This window comes from Psittacula echo, assembly GCF_963264785.1.
Source record: "Psittacula echo genome assembly, chromosome: 4".
Taxonomy (NCBI): domain Eukaryota; kingdom Metazoa; phylum Chordata; class Aves; order Psittaciformes; family Psittacidae; genus Psittacula; species Psittacula echo.
This window is the reverse complement of record NC_137738.1, coordinates 105405866-105427188: the sequence shown is the minus strand read 5'-3', so window position 1 is coordinate 105427188 and position 21323 is coordinate 105405866. Positions and strand designations below refer to the sequence as shown.

The following is a 21323-nucleotide window of genomic DNA, read 5'->3' as shown; positions in this document are numbered from 1 at the left end:
CTTCTATCTCTGCACCTGTGTTGGTTCCTGAGGTTAGAAATTAGAGGTTTAGACTCTCACTGTGTTTGCTCATATGTCTCTTTTGCAATAAACTTCTTATTTCTGGCTTTCCAAGGCGTTCTGCTCAGTGTCCCCTCTGTTTCGTATGAGAGCTGTGCTGCTCAGGAGCAGACAGCTGTGGTTTGCAGGGTCACTGCACCAGGCACAGCTGGGAGTATCTGGATCCAGGGGCTTAGCCATCATAGCTACAAAAGCCAAATGCAGAATTTGGTCTTTCTAAAAATTTTTTTGCAGCCTTTTTACATGTCTGTCAGGGATAGGGGAATCGTCTTTCTTATTTTCTAGATTAACATGGTAGTAGCTTCACCTCCCTTCTTTCGGTCTTTCCCCTTGTTCACAGCTGGACAAGATGGTTACTTGAAAGGTGAGTACAGAGCTGTCATTTCCCACTTATTCAGAGCTGTCATTTCCCACTTATTTCAGAATAGAAGCACCTATTACCATAGCTGTTCTGCATCCTCGTTAGCTACATCATTAGGAGTTGGGGTCATTTCACTTAACTTCAGCTGTCTAAATACAGGCCTTGCATCCAAATTAGCTTTCCAGGTTTCCCATATAGCCACTTGAGACAGATACCTCCAGAAGTCATAAAATCCATCCAAGGAAATGTGGGAATGAATGGTCCTCTAAAAGTCTCTTCTCTCTCTCTAATGATTATTGTCTAGATGAACAGCTTAGACTAGACAATTAGCTTAGACTAGATGCTTAACATTTAAGCAGCTAAAATTAATGTGATGAATCCCATTCTATCTGCTCAGATAATGACTGTAGCCTTTGTATCTCAAATTTTAGCTATTCAATATGTTTTCATAGGTATTCAGATTCTGCGCTATGCTTTCAGATTAATTTTGACTTCTAAGGCTTAAAATACTTGCCTCCCATTACTGTTCATTGTCATAAATATGTCATGGCATAATATAGCTGTCTGTACCTGTAATGAAATCCTTCTGCTTTAAGATTCAACTCCATAGCCCATACAGGACTAATATTGCTGAAAATCACTCTAATAATGTCACAGGGAATCTTATGCTTTCAAACCTTTCTGTCATGAGCAAAGGCTCTAAGCCTGTGCCTTCAGCCAAGGCAGGTACAAATAAGACTTCAACATTTTTTATAACTTACCTGATGAAGGAAAGAAAGAGAAAGGAAAGAAAAAGGGAAAAAGAAAGAGAGAGAGAATATAAAGGAAAAAAAGAAAAAAAGGAAGCGATTGTAATTTTTAAGCTTAATTCTAACATGAATACTTCTAAAATCTGCAGGTATTTGGCATTTTCCTCTGGCGCACTTCTAATGGAAAATTGTTCAGTCTCTTTGCTAGTCTATTCCCAGGACCAAAGAACTGTTCTCACTAGAAAGAAATGATAATAATAATAGTAATAGTAAAGTGAAGTTCCTTGCAAATTTTATTTTGGAGCATTTCATTTTGTCCCCTGACTTTATTTTTGCAGAAGAAAAGGATGATTTGTCTTTGCAGTGACTGCAGGCCAAGGAGGTAAAAAGCTGAGAACCTTCCCGTCCATAACAAAACCTGGTAGTGATGGTCTTAATAGAGTTCAAGTTTATTTGACTAATTCTTTCACCACTTGTCAGAGAACATACTTTTGTTTGTGGTAACAAAATAAGCTCTTTCCTCCCCATTTTCTCTAGTGAGTAGCACAACCACTTGTGTGGAACACACATTACTGCTAACCGTTGCGATGTTTGCTGTCAAACCCATTTATTTATGCAACCGCTGTGGAAAGGCCTGGGGCCCATAAGCAACCCTGTAAGATTTCAGAGCCCTGGTGTGGGGTCATGAAAGGGAAAGTAAGGGGGAGGGCAAAGCCTCCACTGGTTATGAGAAAGGAACTGACACAGGAAATAGTCACATATGGCACAGATTTATTGTGTCCGGGACTTCCCATTCAAAACTCATTATATCCACAGCTCAGAGCAGTGCATGGCATGGCCACATTCATTTTAGATCTGGCATCTGATGAAATTGCTGTTCTGTTTTTGGGTGGCAGTGGTAGTTTGATCATTCCTTGGCCAGAGAGACTGACTGGAACTGTGTCAGGAAAGACTCTGCCCCTTTACATTGCATATCAGTTTGACTAAAATATCATCCCTTAATTGAACCATGACAAAAGGCCTGGGCTGGGAAGCCTCACTAAAGGGCACTTCAGATTTACTGACCCACCTCCTCTGAGAGTGCTCAAGGTATATTGTCCTTGTTAGGTTATTCTCCTCCCTGGTTTTTCACAGTTTTGTGCGACAGGCTTGATATTTTCTCTCAAAAGCAAAGACCAAAGATGATGTCTCTGACTCAAGTGGTTCCTGACCTGTGAGTCACTGAAAGCTTGAACAGCATTTTGGGTGAACATCGTTATATGTATGCTTTGTCCCTATACTCTTTCTAGATGACTCTTTGATCATTGTTGGAGAGTATTCTGGTCTCAGAGGGCTTCTGGTCTCCCTTGTTAAGCCTTTACTTGTGCACTTATTTATTAAGGTCAAGAATGAGTAATTACTATAGTCTTTGGGACCTAGAAATCTGCAATTTTTTGTTCCTAACTTGAAAAAATATACTACCATCTGTAAAATATGTGCCTTCTTTCTTAAGCATGGGGGAGCTCTGAAAGGCTGTTGCTAGCATAAAAATATACAATCAATTGAAAGATGCAAATAATGCTTGATTTCACAGTGAATAAATATTAGCAATGTGTGTGGCTATATCAGTGCATGTAAACAACAGAAGAACTGATATTTCAAGTACTACACCTGTTTATCTGTGGATTCGTATGTGAAAGGGCATATGGAGATCCTGTGATGCATAGTAGGGGTGAGCTTATACCACACATTTTCTTTCAGTGCAAGAACTAATAACTGTTGTTTCTTTACTTGGGCACCTACTTTTACAAACTTGTAGGAACATAGTATCTTTGAGTCCACAAATGTGACTGAAATTGGCCAGAGGGTTCAAAGATTTTTTACGAAGGAACGATAAACAGGAGAGCATAAAAACCCACACAGTGTGATATTATGAGACTCATTTCCTTCTAAAATCTTTTTCTTGAAAAAAAGAAGAATTAACAGCCTAAAGCAATCACTCAATTTTTGTTTACGTGGTCCCCGCTAAGAGGATATATTTATGTGTGTGTACCTCACACATGTATGTTGTTGTGGTTTAATCCCAGCTGGCATCTCAGCCTCACACAGCTTCTCGCTCATTCCCCACCCCAGTGGGATGGGGGAAACTGAAGGGCAAAAATGAGAAAATTCATGGGTTGAGATAAAGGTTGTTTAACAGGTAAAGCAAAGGCTGAACGCACAAGCAAAGTATGCCATCACATCCATCTCCAGGAGAGCAGGGCTCCATCACATGTAACGGTTACTTGGGAAGACAAATGCCATCACTCCAAACATCCTCCCCGCCCTGCTTCCTCCTCCTTCTCCCAGCTTTATATACGGAGCATGATGCTACATGTTATGGAATATCCCTTTGGTCAGTTGAGGTCATCTGTCCCATCTGTGTCTCCTCCTACCTCCTTGTGCACCTCTAGACTACTTGCTGGTGGGGCCATGTGAGGAGCAGAAAAGGCCTTGAATCTGTGTAAGCATTATTCAGCAACAGTTAAAACATTTAACAGTTTCCAGCACAAATCCAAAACTTAGTCCCATATCATCTACTATGTAGAAAACCAGCACATACATACACAAATACACAAGCAAACACACATGCCACCATGAATTCTTATGCATGTTTGCAACACATAACTTGCAAGAAACCCAACATAAACAAATGACTTGACATTGCATACCTGTGTGTTTTTCCCCCCAGGGGAACAGTGATAAACTCAACTGAGTGATATCCCTAATTTATAGTCAGTGGGATTTCTCAAAATGATGGGGGATGCCTTGTTCCAGCATCTGCTGAAGCTGATGGGCTTCTTTTCACTTACCTACTTAAAGATTTACACGATCAGCATCTGCAGAGCTGTTGCTTTCAAAGAACAAGTGTGTTGGCATGAGGACCCTGTGCCAGGCATTAAACAGGAGAATCAGGGCTGAAAATCTTAACTCAAGAAATTAAAAACCTTCTGTATAGAAAAAAGCAACTGACCTCAGAATAATTTACCTTTGCTAGATTTCTAAGGTCCTTGCTGGGCCTTTTTTCCACCCCCCCCACATTTGAATGTCAGCAGGTCAAAAAGAACAGTTAATGCTGATGAATATTTCCCCCTCAGCAAAGATATGTGCTGACCAGCCCAAGGCCAACGAATTGCAATTTCCAAACAGTGTCCCATTTATCTCTCCACTCCCCCTTCCTCCCCTACCTGCTTTTGTATTTTTGTAACTATAGTTGTAGTTAAATTAGAAATCACTGAGAAACAAATCCAATTGGATGGAAAGAAAATTGCAGGAGATTTATTTTATTTTGATAAAAAACTGACATTGCGTTTTGTTTCTGTCAAAAAAAGACTATATTTTTCCTTGTACCATGAATTGTGAAATCTATCACGAAATGGGTAAAAATTATTGAAACAAATGGTGGTGTTAACCTGAAGGGGAAAATCATTAATGTTGATGTATTTCATTCAATTTTAAATGTAGAATTTATTTCTTATTTATTTATTTATTTATTTGGCATTAGGGAACTAGGGAAAAGGCAGGAGACTTGCAAAGGACTCTGTGTGCCTTTAAGTCAAAACATCTATTTTAAAAATACTCTTCCCTCCTTCTCTCTCCTGCTCCATTTTTCTAAATAAAAGATATGAGATGTTGCTGTTGTTGGTGGGTTTTTTCGTAAGCAAAGAGGACCCCCTCGGCATATTTTTCTTTTCAAATGTGAAATGAGGTGGAAAATCCTCATTTCACGACAGGAAGGACAAATATTGACACAAAGTTAATATTTGTCAGGAGCCCTAGAAGCAACCTGAGTGCTAAAATCTCATATAGATATATATGTTTGTGTATCTATGTGCGTGCGTGCATGTATATAATTAAATAATAAACTTGACTTGGTGATAAGGGAATCTGCAGAAAGCAAAGTATGCTTTCAGAGGCTGAGGAAACAGCTGTAGAGGGTGAATACACATACTCTCCACATACTATTTCTCTGCTTTTCTTGCACTGAGCAGAACACACACACATGGCTCGCTTGCCCATGCATGCACCCAGTGCACACATGCCCTCTTCTTCTGCTCAGGTGATGTTCAGTCTCATCATGCACATATTGCTACAGATATGAACATCTTCTCTGTCTTTCACACCCATCTGTAGGGTCTGTGGTTGACCTACAGATGCAGGTTTCTTTTTCTTTTTTCCTCATTATTTTTTTCTTCCTTTCACACACATATATGTGCAAACACACAGACACACATATAAATATAACCTGTTTAATCCAATTTCACCCATTGCAGTGGGGTGCTTCTGGAATTTATCACTGTTATTGTTCATCGCCAATGTAAATAGCACGTGTCAGCTCAATATTCAGTGGTCACTCAGTATTTATTAAGTCCTGTCCACTCTGGCCTTTTTTAGAGGAAAGCCCTGGGGCAGATTAGCTGCTGGCCCTGACACGCCGCGTCACTTATCTATTCGCATTGATTATGAGAGTCAGCTGTGGCCAGGACTCACTTTTTCCTTCTATTCTCAGACCCCTTTTACAAGCACCCCTGCTTGGATTTTCATGAGGAAATAATCAGATTAGGGCTTCAGTGGCGAGTTCATATGGAGTTCTCTTTCTCCAATGTGCTACTAACTGAATAAAGGTGTTTTGTGGTAAATTGTAAATGACATTATGATTACCAAGGGCAGCATGGGTTTCATTTAAAAGTGATCGAAATTGTAGGCTGCAGAAATTGTGACTGGCAGATAAGGCCATTTGGAAAGAGAGAATCAACGATGCGTGTGTGTGCATGGGCGCGCACGTGTGCGCATGCAGGAAACCAAGGAAACTCACCTTGCAAGACAGGCAGGACACAAAAAGTCCTGGGAAACCACAAAATATCAGCAAATCCCATTTATAGACAAGGGAAATGTCACCGGGGGGGTGTGGGGGGGGTGGCCTGTGGGGAGTTTCTGGTAGAGCAGACAATGAGATCTGTCAGCCTTTGTGGGCTGGCTGCCTGCTGCAGGGTGCATCTTCCCAGTGCCTCAGGACAACACCGAACATCTCCAAGTGCAGCATTTCCCCTTCTGCTTCTCAATGGAGTTCCCTCTCCCTCTCTCCCTTTCCCTGAGCACATGCCGATAGCAAAACATGTACACTGATAAAGCAAAAATAAAAAGGAAAGGCAAGAAAAATGGAAAGAAAATGTTAAGCTGGTGTCTAAAAATAGGGGCTTTTGCACAGATCCTATCTCACTTGGATGTCCTCCCTGAACATAGCTTGACATTTATCTAATTTCATTGCTTTCCTTGGTGACTTGCAGAGCAAAAGCTTATTCTGGGAAATGCTCACAGACCACGGTTTACATATGAGGAATCCCCCTCAAATAATAGATTAAATGTCTACAGGATCCAGGCATTGAGGTGTAACTATAAGCAAAGCCCACAATGATTTCTCATAGTTCTTTCCCAGGAGTCTGTTATTTCCTTCTAGGAGTGAGTTTCACGTTTCCTTGAAAAGGGGAATACCCTTTTATTCATCCAAAAGTTTGTGACTCTCAAGGATGTTGCAGTCCCTCTTTTTATCATTAGTGTCAGGAATTTCTGATCTGCATGCACATTCCCAAAGCTGCTGAAAACACAGAGTTAGTTTAGACATTGGCCATACTCTACCTAACACGTTCATGAGCACAGATAGCTAGGGAAAAGCAGGCTAGGTGAGGGAATGATTATAGCTGGCAACAGCAGCAAATTCCTCCTTTGATTTTATTTTGAAGAGAGGAAGGAAAAACAGAATCCCAGACCTTTTCCTAAGATGTTCCAGGCAGAAATGTTTTTAGTGCCTGTATCTGAACTCATTTACTTTTATTCTCTCTTTATAATCAGTGATGATCTCATCATTACAGCCCAAGGCCCTGTTTCTCTCATCTTAAAGCCTATATTTGGTCAGATGGAGCATACCTTCAGAAGACTGTATGGATTACACCTCTTCTGTACAGAGCCTTTCAGAAAAGGATCCTCTTGGCTTTTCACAACAGACACCTGGGATGGGATTTGGTAGCAAATTCTCACATACACAGAAGTGTCTTAGCTCCTATTATATTCAGTGTGATAATACCTAAAGCGTTATCTAAAGTGGCTTTTGCATTCCCACGAATGGTGTGTTACACCTGAAGCCCTTGTAGCTACCCAAAGAAGTCCAGGTGATATTATGTACGTGTGTTTAAGTGACAGGATCCTACCTCAATCTCAATAGTACATACCGGCCTGTGTCAGATCTTCACTGATCACAATGGGAACCTAGACACTTGGAGCTCAAGTAAGGGTTTTTGCTGTTTGCAGGTGTCTTAATCTGATCCTTCTTCTAGTTTTAAAACTAGGTGAGGTGGTTCACTGCTGCAGTAGATTAATGATGTTATGGTCCTGTCTAGCTTTTTTGTTAGAAATACAATCACTGTGAGTGGGATGAGAAGGTTTCATGTAGAGTTAAATTATTTTTCTGAAGAATTACAATCATGCCTTGATTTATTATCCTGCTATAAGTGGAGAACAAGGAGAATATAGAAGACACAAGGGCATACTAGGAAGATAGTTCTGGGTCAGACCAAAGGTCAATCTAGTCTGCCTGCTTTTTCAACAGAGGCCATAATTTGATATCTAGAAAGAACAAGTTAAGTGTACATGATGCTTCTCTGTCATTTGTTAGCAGACTTTAACTATTTTCTGTTTAAGAACACCTTGAGGTAAATGAAATTTCTACCTATTTAGTGTCCCTTATTGTCCAGGGTTATTTTCCATCTATACACTTTAGCACCAACAAATATGACTTGAGCATTGGATGGGAAAATAAGCAGCCATAACACAAAATATTGAGATGATGTCTGAAACAAGTAATTACTATTTTTTCATTCATAATCTCCTTCTATTCTCTTCCAGGAATTTACAGAGATGACAGTAAGTGCATCTTCAAATCCTCAGCACAAAGCTACTACTGCAAACAGGCAGATCACGCATTTGTCATTCTAGAAAACGTGGACCCAAGAATGGTGAGCCAGAGACTGTTTCCAGTGGTAGCAGTGACTGGCAGCTTTATGGATACCTTCAGTGATGTGACTTCATATACATTGTGTTATCCTACAGAGCATCATTCTACTTTCTTTTCTGTGTTGCCATCCACCAAACTCACTACAGTTTGCTTCCCAAACCTAGAACCTCTGACTTTCAGACTCTACCTCCTGAGTGGCCAAAATGCAAGCAGACTGCCCCTAGCTATATTCTACAATGAACCACTCAGTCTTCGTGTTTTCGTTCAAGGGAAATACGTTTCTCCAACACCATCTTCTTTTTCACTGAATGAAGGAGCAGGAGCCAATTACTTTAGCTTTGAGGACAATCTTCTTTATGTTCTTCTCCATGAGAAAGAACCTGTAGAAGTAGTTGCTGGCTTTTCCCTTCTTTTGGCTTTCACCATAACCGAGGCTGCTGGGGAAGAGGGTGAGTCGAATGTAATACATCGATTAGCTGATTTCTTGAAGGTTGATCACTATCAGGTCAGAGTAATCCACTATTTCCTGGGAGGTGAAAGCATGTTGAAGGTAATCTCAGCCAATGTCAACAAAAAGAAATATCACTGCCCTAACATGGCATTTTGCACAGCCCTTCATGGTAGGTATGGCTCACAGAAAGTGGGAAGAAGACCAATGAGCACCCAAGATCTGCAGCCATCTGATGAGGCTGGTCCATCAAGAGTGCTGATCATTGAACTTGGTGACCCACCAGCCCATCCGAGAAATGAGTTGACCAGTGACAGCTTAAAGGGTTTGGCCAGAACAATTATCAACTCTCATCAGACTGGAGACCTTCAGAGAGGCCTTGACTTGCCAATTGACACATTAATGGTGACTCAGCCTGCCTTACTGTTTCCAGCAGAACCTACCAATAGGCAAGTATCAGATGAAGCATCAGAAGATAAAGATTTAAGTGGTTGTGAATCAATATAACCACTTGATATGCTTATTAAGATGGGAAGTAAGTTCTCCATTAATTGAAATATGACTAAGCATGCTGAAACACATAAAGTTTCCATGACAGAGCTATGTCCAAGTACTAGCTGGAGTCCCGAATGTGAATTATCCTGTTGTTCCATTGGTGCCAATGAGCCTCTGTGCTGCAGAGATGTCCAAGATTCTTTAAACAAGGAACAGAGTTCCTAGAAGTCTATCTTGAAACTATAAAGTATTAGGTAAAGTCAATGTTTCTAAAGAAGTTCAGACTATAACTTTTATATTTAAAACAAATCTATGAATGCTTATAAATTGATGTAGCACTAGAGATGCATTATTAAAGAGGGGTTGCTGCCTTCACTAACTTGTAGGTCTAAACCTTGATTTATATTGCTTTAAAATTTAAAGCCAGAAAAGACTGTTTAATTTATACCTCAATCTCTTACATGATATGGGTCACTGCTCTTCGCTTTGATACCTCAGCATTGACCTTTCTTTTTTGACTAAAATTCTAGACAACCATCTGGTTTTGAAGACCTTGGGGTTGTCCAGGGAAGTTGTGAATGCACCATCCCTGGCGGTGTTCAAGGCCAGGTTGGACAGAGCAGTGGGCAACAAGGTTTAGTGTGAGGTGTCCCTGCCCATGGCATGAGGGTTGGAACTTGATGAACTTAAGGTCCTTTCCAACCCTAACTATTCTATGATTCTATGATTCTATATGAGATCTCAACACATCTAATGCTACTGGAATGTGTATCTAGATTTTGGGTGCTATCCCTGGTTTTGCAGTCACAAGTACTTGCCTGCTTTCTCTTGTCAGCCTGTCTCTCTAGATTCCCATGAGAGTTTCTTCTTTCTTTCACTGTTACATCAGCAAGTTTCTGGGCATTGACTCTTCCTCCTCCTCCAGAGTTATCAAATCACGGCTGTCTGCTTTTTAATAAATTGAAAGGTTTAATTTCTGGTGAGTGTTTCTTCCCTCCTCTGTCTCTGTTTTTGGAATCCTTTTTGAATTGTGCATGTCTGAAAAGCCCACAGTTTTCCTCCATGGTTGATTCCCCAACACTAGACATTTGAGATTCAGCTGGATAGGGTGTTGGGCTATCTTGTCTAGACCATGCTTTCGCCAAGAAAGATTGGACCAGATGATCCTTGAGGTTCCTTCCAACAAGGTATGCTATGATTATATGATTCTACATCAGTGCTATATACAAAAGTATTATTAAATCCCCGTTTTCTACTGGCAGAATTCATTGATTCCATAAGCCCATTTTTCCAGAGAAATAGATCTCATGGTTGTCTGTTTATTCACTGTATTCCCTAGTTCTTTCCAGTTTTAGCTTTCTAGGACCAAATCCACATAATTTTTTTTCCCAGATCCTACACACATAACAATCTGTCTTTTCAAAATTTATCAGCCCACCAATCCTTCCATGCATTTTATCAGCAGTGTCTTTATAAATTTTAGGACGCTCCTTTACTTAATAATAATTTCCCAATGGGAGCTGCATTTGAGCTCTGCCAGTTACCTAGTTCTTGGTCAGTTTTGTACATACTATTTTTAAATTGATATTCCGTACCAGACTGACCTTTCAGGGGTCATTTTTCTCCTCTCTTCCACAGCAGCAACAATCCTTTCTGTTCCTTCTTCCTTTGCCCCCATCTTGCTCCTTTCAGCCTCTTGCAGCCACTCTGCAATGGCCCAGATGACAGCCCTTATCTGCAGAGAAGGCTGTGAGAACCAGGCTGGGAAGGGAGCAGACAGCAATGTATTTCAGCCTCAGATCCTGAATCTGTATTAAAAGCATATGGGAAATATGAAAAAGGTAATGTCCCATCTGTTTTTAATAGGGGACAAGGGATTTGATGTTTGGCAACCTTATTGTGTAGTCTCTTGATATTACATAATGTTATTTTTTGATGTTGTGCACTACTGGGCATTACCCAAGTATAAGCATATTCCATCTATACAAGAAAGAAATTGGATTTGTCTAAGACTTACTTACTTTCTTTAATTAATACCATATCCTCTACCATTTGCCACTGACCCCTGTACCATCCTGATGTCTGTTGGCTGCTAGCTATACAAACTACTACTCATGCGCTTAACTTTTTTATTAAGCACTATGTAGTTTATCGTAGTGAAGCAGCCACAAATGGACACTGGTCTGTGATCATAGGAATATTTGGTTTGCTGTTTGGTTTTGGTTTGTTGGCATTGTTTTTTGTTTTTTGGGTTTTTTTTAAGTGGTGTTATATTAAGCACTGTGGGAAATTGTTTCCAAGATCCAAACTCTGAACATAGATATACAATATTTTTTACCAGCGCAATTAACATTGCTATTGCCAGTTGGGGGTATTTGTGTTACAATGTAGGACACTACAAAATAGGACAGCAAAAAAATATTGTGGTAAGTTTTACAGCCTGTAATAGGAAATGTTATCCCTTCTGTATGCCATCCCAAGATATGCTGTAGCCTGCAGAATGTGACAGGTACGAGACCACTCATTCAGTGTGTTCATCATTGATGAGCAGAACAAGCAAAGCAACAACAGCTACATGGCAGGAATGGAAGAAGGTATAGATTTTTTAGAGTAAGTTCACCAGAACCCTACTAAATGCCTATAGATTCCTGAATGCATTAGTGTCACATCACAGAGGGGGAAAAGCAGAGATCACTTAAAGGAGAGGGCCCCCTTTTTCTGCATGCCAGGGGAGAAACTTTGTGGTTGCCTTTTTTTCAGGCACAAATAACATCTCCACACTGGAGACTGCTCTCCCAGCTGTGGTTTGTCTTCCCATCTGAGCATGCTTTGTGAAACCAGAACAGCAGGGATCAGGAGAGGTTTCTAGGAAGGAGGCTGCTTTATTGTAGGGACAAGAGCAGCGCTAGCTTAAAGCCGTAGATTCACTTTCTCAGTAGGGAAGACCTGGGATGTATATTGGAAAGAATAGTAACATCACCAGATCATAGGACCAGCTCAGAGCTCCCACCCTTGGCTGCCTGGGCTCCTGTGCAGTGCTATTTATTGCTCCCCATCAGTCATAGCTTTTCTGGAATTACTCATGGCTGACATTTCTGATGCAATAAGGCCACAGATAATTTGTGAAATGAAATCAGAGTTTTCCTGTTGGGACATGTAGAATCCCCGCTATCTATCTGTCTCTCTTTAGGCAGTACATGCTAGCACAGGCAAGGATAATGGGGCTGGGATTACAAGTCAGGCTAAGTATCCCAGTGTATTTTTCTGTGGAAGGGAGAGAGAAATATTTTCACCCCAGAGTCACGCAAAATCCAATCAGGCTGTCAGACATACACAGAACCTGCACTCCTGCCAGGCCAGTCTCTCCATGGTTTCAGACTAGTGGCTGCACTTGTATCAAGGCAACAACTGAAAAATCTTATATCAGTAGAGACTGGGTGCTCATCTTTGCAGCCTGGGACAGTGGGGCTGAATGGAGCCTTGGAATCCTTGCTGTGGTAGGGTAACTAGGCATTAAGTCTGTATATCACATTGACAAACCTTTAAAGAAATGACTTGTGGGTTATAATGTGAAACACTTTTTTACATTATTTTAATTGAACTCCTTTGTTAGGGCCACTTCAAGCATGGCTCATTGGTTTGTCAAGGAAAGACGGAGGTGATTGCTATGACTGCTATAGTCTTGCAGAGCTGGAGAATCAGAGAGATGACTATGACATAGTTTTATCTTCCTGTGAATGTCTGTGTATTAATATACACTGAGATGCATTTACAGATAGAAATACCTTGTTTGAAAAATTTCCCTAATATCAATATAAATATAAAAGAGAAAGAACAAGACATCACAACAGCAAATGTTTTTTGTGTGTTTGTGCAGGTGGCTTTATACAAAATCAGAAATATATAGCTGGACAATCATCCAGAAGCCATTTAGTCCATATCCCCACACTAAAGCAGGGTACTTTGCTCCTTCTTGATGGACCTTTAACCTGCTACAATCTAAAATTTGTAGGCATTAATCTTTCTTTATTAAAAGTTAGGTTTACGATAGCATGTGAAAAACTGTGTGCACAGGAAATGATGGTGTTTGAGACTCACAGCAAACAATAAAAGTGAAGCCAATCCTCAAAGAACTTCTCATACAGCCAGCAATACCCATGCAGAGGGCTAAATTAGAAGTTACTACTAATTCACTATGTCACAAGGCATATAAACAGGCAGGCAGGTTTAGAGGTCCAAATTAGACTAATTCTGACACATCCTAAACCCAAGGTTTGGTAACTTTTGTGCAGATTTCAAGCAGGCTGCTCTATGAAACTGCACAGGGTTTTAAAAAAGGGAGCTGACAACTTTCTTCCTGCGTAGGGGTCAAAATTTTTCTCCAATGGGTATACAAAGGCAGAGTGATAGAATCCTGACTTCAGAGCTGAAGTTTTTGCAGCACTTGTGGCTCTATGAGTGTTTTGTCTGTCACACACCCCTGAAGTGAACATATGGAAAAGGTGAAACTCCAGAGCTAACAAAAAAAGTAGCATGCTGCTTTAGATATGATCCTTGTGTGAAACCAGTATTTCCCTTGTAAGTTTTCAGACAAATCTCCAAAATACCCTTCTAGACAATGGCGGTGGAGCTTCACATTGCCACCGCAGATCAGATAATATTTTTTCACCATGGATGTCCTGTATTGGAATCCTTCTGGCAGTTTAGGGGTTAAAGAGTCTATCACCAACTAGCAATCCCCCAAGTTACATTTCACCTTTGAACCTTAGATTTGAACTAAATTTCTGTAAGTATCTACTGGACATGGTAAACCTATCTAAAAAATTTGTCAACCCCACTTAAAGGTGACACCATGAACTACAAGATTCAGGCAACTAGAAGTCCTACTCACGCTGTAATCATGGTAGAAACTACAGCTTCCAGAAACAACAAGGGAGCAGGAGGTAGCAAAGGTGAAAGGATAGCAGGAGAGAACAGAGGAGGAGGAAGATGGAGAGGGTAGGAGAGACTCGGAAAAAGGAGTGTGGGACTTTGCAGGTCTCTATGGGAGGAAGGAGGGATATATTGCCATATATTCCCAACACCAGTGTGAGTTTTAGAAATTGAAGAGCTTGTGCTACTAAATCTCAGTTTAAAATTAAAAAAGATCAGCCTAAGAGGAGCTTTTTCTAATTCTCTGTTATTCCCTGAGAAGTTATGGCTATTTAAACACATGCAGGAAATCCAAGAGTGTACCCATCGTATTTCTCAGGCACTGGAAAGAGATCTGGTCCCAGTGCTGTCAAATAAAACCTGCCTTGCTCATGTCACATATGGATTCTTTTCCCCCCTTAACAATTAATGGGTCCTGCAGTGAAAACGATGATTTGCACGATGAGTGCACACAGCAGAGTGGAGTTGACACAGCCACATCACCGAGGGACCGATCCTCACTCTGCCTTACTTAACATGTAAGCTGTGTCACCTCTATCAGCACTGCTTGTCAAGCGTCACATTCAAGTGAGTGACGGCCATGTCAGCTCCCAGGTCAGCCCACTTTGCTGTCACATCACACTCTGCTGTGTGTTGGATGGGAAAAGGAAAAAAAATTCTTCCACATGTGCTGTTAGCAGGAATTTGGTGAGCAAAGAGTTAAAAGGCTTGGGGTGCCAGGTCTTTGTGGGGATGTGTGCACATATATATATGTATATGTGTGTATGTGTGTACATATATATATACACACACACACCTTGGTTTGGCTGTAGGACCTTGTGCCCGCAGGCCACAGTCACATTATCATCTCGAAATTGGATAACGACAGCACAATGACAAATCCAGGTTGCTTGCAATAAGGTGCTAATCCCTTTGCTTTAATATCGGAGCAGCGTGTAATGATGTTTGGACATCACTCCAGTTTACTGACGACCCCACTGGGGCCGGCAATAGAAGCGTACAACTGTCTAACAAGCCATCAGGTGACCGCCGTCGTCAAAGCAACGGAGGATGCAATCTAATCTTCCCTCCATCCCTTCCAGCTCCCAATAAGGACCAGATTATAGAAGTGGCCCATCAATGCTTGGTAACTCGAATCAATTAACGTTAATTCGCACAATGCTATGATGTATTGTGATCACTTTCATTTCGGAGCAGGGGGAAGAAATTGCTATAATTCACCTAAAATGAGGTTGTCTATGGTGCTGAGGTATTAATTGGGTGTCCATATTAAATGGAAAAGGAGCACGGTAGTGAAGGAAAAGTGGATGAGTGACTCTCTTGGCTGCTATTGACCTATCAGAAGAAGACAGTGCCCTTTTCCTTTGCTTTTATCTATTACAGTTTTCCCTATTGCGTGTCAAGTTGATGTATTATAAAAAATTCATTTGGTGACCTTCCACCCCCCTAGCAGATTAAACAATTTCACTGGGATGGCATCATTAACAGGGCCTTGCATTTAATGATGATTTCTCTAAAAGGCCACGGAGATTCGATTTTAAGCTAACAGATTTATTGCACTATTATAACATATCGTAAAAAACTGTACCACCTACGGTCTGGTTTTAGGATAGAAACTGTTTAAGAGTTTATGTGGAGCTTAAAGTGGTATTACCTTGGGATACACAGCAGCAGCAAAGCTCTGGCCTCCGGCGGGATGCTGTTTACATTTAATAAAAGGCATTTCTCTGACAGTAAACTTTGGAAGTGTGTTATGGAGGAGGCCTGGCTTAGCTCCTTGCCACTAGCAGGCAGCTCTGTAAGTAGGGGTATGTCCATTCATCTACAGCAATTAATGGAAATCACTAATGAATTCAGAGGATGTTTCATATCTGATGCATCTACTCTGTCCCTCTCCTTCTAAAGGCTCCTGGTGATCCCACCTCACTTTTCAGTGGATCCATTAAGTCCCTCCAGTCTCCTGTTTCTCCTTTTTAAAGGCGTCTTAGCAGTCCAGACTGCAGGAATCTGGACTCCACCAGCTGCACCCACCAGGCAGCTGCTTGCTTTCAGGTTTTGGTGCCACTTGGACTGAAAAGGAAAGGTTGTCTAAGCAGGAGGAGAATACTGCTCTTATGGGGAAGACACGTCTGTGTGTTCCTGGACTGCTATGTTGCTGCTCTGTGGCTATATTTACTGATTTGTAAAATGATGGAGTATTGGGAGAAATAGGGAAAGCAAGATTGAAAGCCATTTGGAGTTTGGATGGTCTCTAGCAGACAGAAATGGAGATCTGATGGTGGTAGCACCCCCAAAAGCTAATGCCAGAAGAAGCCGATCAAAAAGACTGGTTATTTTAGCAAATATATTTTCCAAGACAGTATGAATTGGACCTTTTTCAGAACTTTTTCAGTCTAACCAACTCACATAATGCCACAACAGCCACAGAATATCCAGCTTCTAACTAAAGCATCTTTGCTTTATGAAAGGAAATCCTCACAATGATTAGATAAAGAAGCATACTCCTCTTATCCAGCCTTGCCCACAGAGGCAATTTAGTTATTTGTTTTTTATCTCACTTCACAGTCAACCTAGGCCCCCCATGCTACTTCTCCACACTACTAGGTCTTCTCTTCTTAGCTTTCTGCCATCACGGCACCATACCTTCAGGGCAGTGGACGCACGGCTTCGTTCAAAGCTCTCTGCTGAAGCTAGCTAGAATTTTTGTTTAGGTTCCTAGATTTCTGAATTTTGGTCTTATTGACTCAACCTATATGAAAGAAGGGAGACATCAATAATGTCTGACAACATGGGTCCTGTTGAGTCCATTGGTTTAGTCCTCATAAACAGATATGATCAGTATTAAGTATTTATTGTGTGTCTATTGTCAAGGAAAGGTGCAGTCTATTTTCCGCCGAAGTTTATTTCCTCTAGTTTTGATTTCTTTCTATAATATAGGAAAACATGGGCAATGAAAGTCAACCTTCACACAGCTTTTTTGCTTAAAGTAGGAATGACTTCAAACTCCTCACCATCTTCTCAATGTTCATGTCTCTCTGTCGCTGTCTTTATTACTTTAATGATAAGATCTGCAGAGGGAGACAAAGCTCTAACAGTGCAGCTGAGAGGGCACAGATACCTGGTGTCTGGCTAACTTCATCACCATATGACATGAAAATGCATTTCATATGCAAAAATGTTAAATTCCTCACAGCCTTTCAGTAGATCTGTGCCTACTTTGCCTTACACAAGTTCTCACGATACCTATCTCCTGTCTTCACTAGAGCATCTTCTTTCTTATAGTTTTTCTTCTCTTCACCAGCAATCACCACCTTTTCAAGAACGAACAAAAAAACTCTTAAGCTTAACCAGGATGCTTTTTGACTTATTATTTGTTCCCCAGATTGTTCCAAATCTCCTTCCCATTCCGAGGATATACTGATGTTACAAAACTAGCATTGCAGACATACCCAGACAACTGTGCAATTAATTTCATTGTCTATGTTTATTGGGAATTTAAATAAATTAGAACTGTTCTCTGGCACCAAGACCAGCTGATACGAATCAGCCTGTGTCCAAATTAAATTATCTAACCCACCATTTCAGGCGGGCCTCATTGAAACTGCCAAGTGAGAATATTCTCTGACTCTTGTTAGTTACCAGACCATTTGGGAGCTGTCCTATATTTTGCTACTGGTCCTGGACCACAGCTTGTGATGGGCTGACAGTTTAACAAGTAGTAGTGATCAAGTATCAGTGCCAAGGCTTGTTTTTTGGCAGCATTTAGTTTTCTAGTACAGACATATCCATCAGCTTTAATAGACCCTTGACCCAAGCTCTCAGTCTGCTCTCTTTTCACTCGAAGTCAAATCATAATAATTGCTATTATTGTTATTGGTGGTGGTAGTTTTGTTTTTCTTATTGTCATTATTATAGATATTATTTTAATTATATTTAAAATGACAAGCTCTCGTTGATTTCAGGGAAACTTTCTTCCTTCCCAAATCTTTCCACCTAGTTTCTCAATCACACCTTAATACGTGCCATAAACCTTTACTTTCTACAACCACTGACTTCCTTGCTACTAAAGAGCAGACACTTGTTCTCCTGCAGAGCCTCAGTGTGTTCAGCAGACATGTGTTGGCACTGATGGTGAAAGGATCTGGGATCCCTGGTGTCCCTGTTGACTAAGGTATCATGAGCATCCTGCTGTGCCCACATTTAGAAGAGCTGCAAGGCACTGAGCAAAAGAGCTGTTTCCCATTGAGCACTGTCAGCAGGGAATTGCAAACCAGCCTGCTCCTTCTCAGCATGAGACTTCAGGGTAGTGACAAAACAGCATGCTCTTCATGCCCATCAGGAGGAAGGCAGCTCTCTTTGCTCCTGTCCTTGCTAGGCTAAAGGTATGGCAATGTCCCCACCTCCCAGCAGCAAAGCTACGCCAGGAAAGCCTATTTCCCTTCCAGCACAAATCATCAGGGGAGCAGCAGGCTGCTCCTTTCTCCTCCTCCTCTACACTGACACTCACTTGCAGGAACATAACTCACTGTGTGCAGGGTTGTACCCTAAGGCAGGGACTCCCTTACAGCAAGAGTCAGGTTGGACCACGTGAGATACGGGCTCACAGAAATGCTTAGGGTTGGAAAGGACCTAAAGATCATCTAGTTCCACCCACCCTGCCATGGGCAGGGAAACACCATGTCTTGTGCTGTGTTAGCTGGATACAAATTACTTGCAAACAGACATTAATTTTTAAGCATTCATGTGTATTTTTGCTTTATTTTCTTTGCTATTACTCACTCTAGGGAGTGGGAACTAAGTTTTGCTACAACCACATTTTGTCCTTCCTTTATGTGTAAGATGAGCATGGTTTTACCATTAAGAGCTTGGGGTGTGGAGCTAGGGCATTTCAATGTCAACATTTTTCCTGTTTATTGTCAGTTTTAAATAAGCTGGAATAGAAGAAAAAATACGTTGGGTTTTCAGAAGCCATACCAAGAATCACCAGACTTGTCTGGACTCAGCTGGAGTGTGGAGCTTGCATGAAGTGCAGATATCTGTCATGAAAACATGAGTGATATGGTGTGTTGTTCCTGCAGTGAGTTTCAATCACAATGCTGAATGCACGTCTGTGGAAGGAGGTAGATAAGAGAACCGATGAATGAATTGATGCCTTTGACATGAACTTTAAACATAACACTGCCTTTTCATAGAATCATAGAATGGTCAGGATTGGAAAGGACCTTAATATCATTTAGTTCCAGCCCTCCTGCATGGGCAGGGACGCCTTGTAGGCCCCCTTCAGATATTGGAAGGCTGCTATGCAGTCCACGCAGCCTTCTCTTCTCCAGGCTGAACAGCCCCAGTTTTCTTAGCCTGTCTTCATACAGGAGGTGCTCCAGTCCCTCATCACCCTTTCATCATCATCACATTCCCACTCACAAAAAAGAAAAAGAAGCAGGATAAGAACTGAAGCTCAAATCTTTGAGCTAGCTCTTGAGACTGTAGGTATCCTTAAAACCTTAGTTGACCTTCCCAGTGTCTGTGGTTCAGACCAGTATTTCCCAGCAGCTGCAGTATAAACAGTTTCAGGTTTGTCATGCATAGTAGCATCTATAAAAAAATGTCAACAAACCCAAAACTTAAACCAAAAAACTGAGTTAGACCAAGGTAAACTTATGCTCCACATATCTTGCTTGTAAACACCTTAAAGCTAAGACTAGAGATGCACGAATAGCTTTTCTATTTTCATTTCAACACAATGCCAACCCCCCAGCTGCTTCACCGCAATTGCAGATTAGAGGCTTTTATATATATATAAATTTTATATATATATATATATATATATGAGATACTAAATGACACAAAGCACTGTGAGAGGTAATGAAATTATAGTGGCTCAGAATAAAGTGTTGGTTCTTGATTCAAATGCAAAACCCCTCTCCAGGGGTTGTTCTAATTTAAATTTCAGTCTTGGAAAACCTGATGTCTTTAAATGGAGTGTCTATGCATTTCTATATTTCAGTACGCAGACTTTGCAGATAATTAATGGTAAGAACCCAGATATGGCAGGATAAGGAAATGCAATAAAGCCCTGTAAGGGCTGTGGTTGTGTAGAGGAACTGAATTTCTTAGAGGAGCTCAAAGGTGTTCAATTGGAAATCTTTCTGCTGAACAGGAAGCATTTGTAGCTTCCACTGTTATTAGTTCACTGCAATGAAGACTTTGGGGGTATAGCATTGGATTTATGTATCCATTAAATCCCTTTCTCTGACACATACATACTCAATATGACACCAGGGACATAATTCATTATGTTAATTTCTCACTTTTCCATTTGTAAACTGTGGATTAAAACAAAACTATTTTTTATTACTTTGGTCCTGGTCTCTGCTTAGAAGTGATGCTTGTTTCATAATTCCATGCATACTGTGCTCACCCAAGGAATCAAAATGCTGTTATAAGGTAAATCAACAGTCCTTCAGTATAGTGCTCCTTCCTATTCATAACAAACACTAAGTTGCATTGCTAAGGTAGAAAATCCTGTGAACAGAAAGTAGCATGTTGTTCCTAGGTAAGATATGAATTACCTCTGGGACTAGCATTGGGTGTTTTCATAGCATTAATTTTCTGATTTTGTGTTTTTTCCACATTCCTTTGCATGTAAAGAAATGGCAGCAGACAGCATCCGGAAACATGCTTGTACGTGAGACCTTACAACATCTCTGTTCAGGTGCAGCCCTCAGATGGAGAAGTAGAGAAGCAGCTTCCTGTACAGCCAAAAATCATTTTCCTGGATAGGAAGGTAGGATTTGCTCCTCTGTGATTCTCTTAATTCAGTATGATTTTGCCATTTCCAAGCAATCCCAAAGCTATGAGATGGACCTAAATACGGTGGGAGATAGTTTTATAAATAACTAGCTATTGGCATCTTCCAGGATGGACACTGTTTGCATTTTTCAGCTTTTATCTGTGAATGCTGTATCTGTGTTGTAGAAAAAATTATGTGCAGTTTTTTGATTTCTGCTCCTAAAGGTTAGAGGATATAACTGAGGAATATGGGAACAGCAACACAATCACGAAGGCTGTCAATGTCAGATATAATGGGGTATCCTGGTCTGCTCTGACAAGTCCGCACCATGTAGAGCAGTGCTGTGTAGAGATCACCATGTTTAAAACAAGCTCGGACTTCAATGTAATGTGATCTAGCACTGCCAGAGGCACTAACATGAGTCCTGGAAGCAGCAGACTAGGTCTAGTGAGTCTTTAGAT

The 21323-nt window shown here is 40.9% G+C and overlaps 1 protein-coding gene across 1 annotated transcript in view; it reads left to right on the top strand.

Annotated features, from left to right (window-relative positions):
• Positions 1-21323, top strand: part of PKHD1 (PKHD1 ciliary IPT domain containing fibrocystin/polyductin) — a gene marked incomplete at both ends in the record, with an annotated part of 251755 nt that overhangs the window by 216422 nt on the left and 14010 nt on the right. Inside the window, 2 exons of the mRNA XM_080615087.1 lie at positions 8089-9094; positions 20721-20856. Of these exons, the coding sequence (XP_080471213.1) occupies positions 8089-9094; positions 20721-20856 (1142 nt within the window). The remainder of the gene's footprint in view (positions 1-8088; positions 9095-20720; positions 20857-21323) is intronic.